The 6,000-nt window shown below is 37.9% G+C and overlaps 1 protein-coding gene across 1 annotated transcript in view; it reads right to left on the bottom strand.

Moving 5' to 3' along the window:
• The window catches only part of RANBP17 (RAN binding protein 17), a 341,266-nt gene that overhangs the window by 85,366 nt on the left and 249,900 nt on the right, over window positions 1-6,000 (bottom strand). Inside the window, 1 exon segment of the mRNA XM_043990154.1 lies at window positions 61-164. Within this exon segment, the coding sequence (XP_043846089.1) occupies window positions 61-164 (104 nt within the window).

Raw genomic sequence — 6,000 nt, 5'->3', positions numbered from 1 at the left:
CAAAAACCATCTTTTGGATCAAAATCGAATGTATTTTCACATTTGCCAAAACAAACTCACCTTTGTTTCTTCCTGTTTAAAATTGTTGTTGAATATTTGAGCTACTGTTTCAAATGAAACTGTGAGAGGAAGCATGAAATTCTCAAATTCATCCTCATCTTCACCTAACAGAGAAACAAAAGGGTCACGGTAGTTTGAAGAGCATGTTGTGTGCATCAGCACAGACCGCGAGGAAGCTAGCCACCCCGAGGAATCTGTCCAAGAACAACGCAAAAGGTCATCAAGCATTCACAAACAGGCCCAGCTTGCACACCTTCCATATTATGTCTTTAGCTCAATTTAGAGTCTGATGTTTTCTTTTTTCTTTTGGACAAAGGGAAGAGTAAAACTACTTAGTAGCAGTTTTTTTTTTCTGACTCAGTATTGGCTCAAACAGACTCCTGCCTGAGGCAGTGGAGACCCTTCAGCCTTTCAGAGACCCCAAGGGAAGATACTTCTAAAGCCCCCAGGACAAGGATCTTCCCTTCTCAAAATAACCAGGAATGGCTTTTCTTTAGGTGCCAAGCCCCTGAGGGTTCTCAGACCCAGGTGCCAGACTGTGGGCAAGTTATTGTTCTCTTTTATTTATGTTTTCTTTAATTAATTAAACTAAATGGGCAAGAAAGCTTTCTTTTATAAAATAGAACAGGGCCCTAATGGGCTCCAGATTTTAAAAGAATCCCCACATCTATATGGGAGGCTTATGTTTTTCTTTACATAAGGAAAGTTGGAGGGGGGGGGGGAAGATGGAGAAAGTAAAGCCTGACCTCATCTCCAAGAGTAAGCAAGTGGTCTGGAGACATTTCAATTTTATTCTTATTTTAAGGTGAATACAAAAGTGTCTGTGGATCTAACAAAGCTGCAGTGGGGTAATAATTTACTTTACACACAAAAATATTTTGCACAATATCATTTAAAACACATTGAACTCATCTGAACCTTTCAAGGACATTTGATTTCAGGTAGGTGAAATATTATTGTCCCTAATTTAAGAAAGGCTAAGTGACTTGTCAAGGTCACTTGATAATTGGTGACTAAAATGGGATTGGAGCCCAAGTCCATGATTCTTTAGTTTTTTTTCTCTCACTTAGTCTCTTACTACCTGTAGCAGAAAGTTGCTGAGGGAATCAAAGGGAAAGGGGCTCATATTTTTATCAACTTGTAGAGGAATGAGACTAAAGGCTTTTCCTATTATCCAATTCTGTCCTGGCTTTATGATAGCTCCATGTGCTCTGCTGGATAAAGGAACAAGGTGACAGGCGGGGAATTTGGTTTTGGTCCTGGATCTGCTGCTAACTAGTAGTAGGAATAAGGACAAGTCATTTGTAGGCTAGTAGACATTTACAGCAGGAGACCTTAGAGCAGAGGAAATTAAGCTTTTTGTGTCTTGGATCCTACCGTCATTGGTCTGGTGAGGCTTGCAGATGGCTTCTCAAGAATAATGTTTTTAAGTTCATAAATAAATTACATGATATTACAAATGAAATAAATTATGCTGAAATGCAGTTATCAAAATATTAAAAAGTTTAAACAACCCTAGGAGAAAATCCCTTTTAGCCCAGCCCACCCTCTCTCTCTCTCTCTCCCCTCCCCTCCTCCCCCTCCTTTCTTCCCCCCTCACTCTCCTTTACTCTCCAGCTCTCTCTTCTCCCCAGTCTCTAAGTCCTACTAGATGTGGCCATCTGTTAACTAATGATAACATACAATGCAATCTTACTCATATTTATAGTTGTCCATAACAATGATTGAAACTGGACTAATGGATTAATATGCACTCAAACATTCTCTAAATTATAGAACAAGTATAATTTTTAAAACCACAAATGAGCCACTGAAATCATACATTTCTTTGATGAAATACTTTCCAAAATGGTGTTTATTATTTCTTCTCATAATCTGGAGAAGTGACAAATAAACATGTCTTTCCTTTAGGAAAACTATAGAATAAAAACTAAAAGCATGTGGTCTAAGCAGGGGTTTGCTAGTAACTCATTGTATAGCATCCTTAAAAAGATACCTAAATATTCAGTAGAGTTCCATGTTACCAGAAACAAGAAGATACTAGTTTATTACTGTATTCACTAAAGGAAAGGTAAGTATTTCACTATGAAGAAATCAGGAGGTCAGAAAATGCCTTCCTCTTAAGTGTTATGAGAAATAGTATGGGAGAGGACATATGAAGAAACAACAACTAATTATGTACGCTGGTTGTCCACCACGTAGGAAGGGTACTCTTCACTCTTTTGTGTATTCAGGGAGTCAATGAGTATTTATCAAGTGTCTACAACGTGCAAGGCAGCACTCTGCTGGGTGCACTGAGAACACACATGCACACAGCAGTGCCTTTCTCTCAAGCGGCCTGCACCCTGTGGGGAGAGACAATATGTATATATAGAAATACAAATGGCTAAGTATAAGAGAATTTGGGGTGTGTGTGAAGTAAAGGAGCAACTATAAATATATATACATGTCTATGCATATCTATGTACACATATGTATAAGTATATGTATATATACATACATATACACATACACACATACATACACACATTTATTTATTTATGAACAAGGAAGATTTGGGTTTCAATCCTGCCTCTGTCATATACTGGCTGTTTCATCCAGCCAGGTCACTTGTCCTTTTAGCACTCTAGGCCACTCTCTGAGACCATGAGCGGTAGAAAGTTTGCTGACTTGCAATGACAGAGGGAGCTTCCTTAACAGGAAGGGCCCAGAGGCCAATGACATCACAAGTCCAATCACTTAGCCCTGTGAGCTAAGCACTGTGCTAGATATTGGGTATACACAGAAAAAATTGGAACAATCTCATGTATGAATGTCAAATACATATACTTGCTCTAACCTCTCCCCTGACTTATAGTCTTGCCTCTCAACTTGCCTCCAAATGAACTTGGTGACTTCCTCTCTGAACCAGTTCTTTCTACTTTCCTGTTGATGGCAACACTATTATTGCAGGCACATGGATTTCAAACTCTTAATCTGTATCATGTCTCACATTAGTCAGTGGCCAGATCCTCTCCATTCTATCTGTCCAGTAGCTCACAATGTTCCTTTCTCTGCACTCACAATGTCATGAGCCTAGTTCAGGTCCTCTTGTCACCTCTCACCTGGATAACTTCTTAAGTGATTCTTCCTATCCTCAGGCTCTTGCTTTCTCCAAACCATCCTGTACACTAGCTGACAAAATAATCTTCCTAAGCACAGATCTGACATTGTGATCACCCTGATGAAGAACTTTCAGTGGCTTCCCTCTGCTTAAAGAATAAAAACATTCCTTAGCCTGACATTTAAGGCCCTTGTGATCTATCTCTAACTAATCTTTTCCAGCTTTATGTCATTACTCCTATCACATACTCGATGTTCTAGCCAAGCTTGGCTTAGAGTTGTTTCTATGAACCTGATGTGCTATTTCCTGCTTCTATGTATTTGTGAAGACCATACCCCATGTAGGGAATGAATTCCCTCATCATACGTATTTTTCAGGACCTTTCTTTCCTTCAAGATCTTAGCTATCATTTGCCTTTACAAATCTTTCCTGATTCCTCCTGCTAAAAGCACTTTCTCCCCTGTCTCCATCACAATGCCCCTATTTGTATTATACTTATCTATATACATGTCTATTTCTATGCCCCCCTCCATATACCGTGTAAACTTAGGGACAGGGTACCATAATTTTTTGTCTTTGCATTCTGTGCACAAAGTAGGCACCTAAGTGCTTACTGAATTAAATACACATATATTTGGAGGGTCATCTTATTTTTTTTCCTTTTCTCTTTCCTTTTTTCTTTTTTGCAGGGCAATGAGGGTTAAGTGACTTGCCCAGGGGTCACACAGCTGGTAAGTGTCAAGTGTCTGAGGCCAGATTTGAACTCAGGTTCTCCTGAATCCAGGGCAGTGCTTTATCCACTGAGCCACCTAACTGCCTCACCATCTTTTTTTTCTCACTCTAACCACAAAAAAAGTGTTTATGTATAATTTACATATCATACACACACACACACACACACACACACACACACAACACACACACAAACACACTTTACAAAATGATTTCCTCCCTCCCAATTCCAGTGCAAGAAGATTAACCTTAAAGGGATTTATAGAAACAATTAGAATTGAAAGCACTTTAAATAAATAGACTCCTTACTGGTAAATCATTTAAACTTGTGTATTGTTTTCAGTTTAGCCAACTTCTATTTGGAAGGAAATTAAAATTCAAGAAGTATTACTAAGCATCTTCTATGTGAAAGGCACTATGCTACTATCTAGTACGGGAGATAAAACATGTATTTAAGTATCTACAATACAAAATTGGATGTTACATGTCACACTAATTGGTATTTTATTATCTAGTGCCTTTTTCTCTGATTGTTTCATATATATTTGACTTGTTTTCCCCCCAAACCCTCTAAGTTCCTAGAAGGCAGGGACCCTTAATTATACCTATACCCTTTCACTGCCCAATATAGTTAAAGTTGATGATCAATAAGTACTTGCTGACTGACCACTGGAGACAGACAGTAGAGTATGCCTTTTCTTTTCTTTTTCTTCTTTTTTTGGTGAGGCAATTGGGGTTAAGTGACTTTCCCAAGGTCACACAGCTAGTAAGTGTTAAGTGTCTGAGGCCGGATTTGAACTCAGGTCCTCCTGAATCCAGGGCTGGTGCTCTATCCACCGCACCATCTAGCTGCCCCCAGTATGCCTTTTCAAAAATATAATGTTCCCCTTGCATTCATGCCTGAGCAATGTATACTTTAGAACAAAGGTATCAAACTCACCAACACAAAACTTCCAAGTTCTTTTACAACCAGATTAAAACTGTAATTGGGAAATGTTTAAACAAAATACATATACAACATAGATAATGTTACTTTGTGATTCTCTAAATTAACATGTGACCAGCAAGGGATCCATTTCCATTTCGAGTTAGATGCCACCACTTTAGAATATAGTTGTTGGAATGTAACTACTAACTACCCATGTGGCTAGAGGTCAATTTCTAGAGTGGCACATGGTTCCCTCTTCTCCTTCTTCAAGGTAAGACACAGATCTACTTTTGTATCTTTGAGATTAGATTTGTTTAGAATTTACATTTCCTTTTATTCTCAGATATTAACTGTTACTCCTAAATCTGAGGGAAAGAGATCTAGATATGCTTCAATTGGTAGATTTCTGTTTCTAAATAGATCCTTCCAGTGATGCAAATTAGGAGTAAGAAAGGAATAATGCTATTATACCTAGCATTAAATGTCCTTAGTCAGTGGGATAAGAGGTTTGTGATGTACAAGTTGTCACCCCTAGACATCATATCATTGCCTCCAAGTACCCTTAAATAGGATAGAGGGGAATATTGTGATACTGTTATAGTCATTAGAACTACTGCTTTTGGCATTGACTTCTTTTTTAAATAGGATTGTTTTTATTTTAACAAACATTTTTATTTACAGTTTTGAGTTCCAAATTCTCTCCTCCTCCTCCTCTCCCTGAGGCAGCAAGCAATTAGATAGAGGTTATATATGTGCAATTATATAAAATGTTACCATATTAGTCATTTTGTATAAGAAAACTTGAATAAAAAAATGAAAGTAAAAAATAGTTTGTATTCACTCAATATCAATTCTTTCTTTAGGAGTGGATAGTATGCTTCATAATTAGTCCTTTGGTATTGTCTTGATCATTGTATTGCTGAGAATAGTTAAGTCATTCACAGTTCTCCATCAAACAATATTGCTGTCACTGTGCACAATGTTCTCTTGGTTCTGCTCACCTCACTGTACATCAGTTCAAATAAGTCTTTCCAGGACTTTCTGAAATAATTCTGCCTGTCATTTCTTATAGCACAGTAATGTTCCATACAATCATATACCACATCTTGTTTAGCCATTCCCCAATTGATGAGTATCTCTTTGATTTCCAATTCTTATTGGCACTGATTCTAACAAT

Source organism: Dromiciops gliroides, chromosome 2 (genome assembly GCF_019393635.1).
Source record: "Dromiciops gliroides isolate mDroGli1 chromosome 2, mDroGli1.pri, whole genome shotgun sequence".
Taxonomy (NCBI): Eukaryota; Metazoa; Chordata; class Mammalia; order Microbiotheria; family Microbiotheriidae; genus Dromiciops; species Dromiciops gliroides.
Note: the sequence above shows the minus strand (reverse complement) of the source record. Positions and strands in the feature narration are given on the sequence as shown.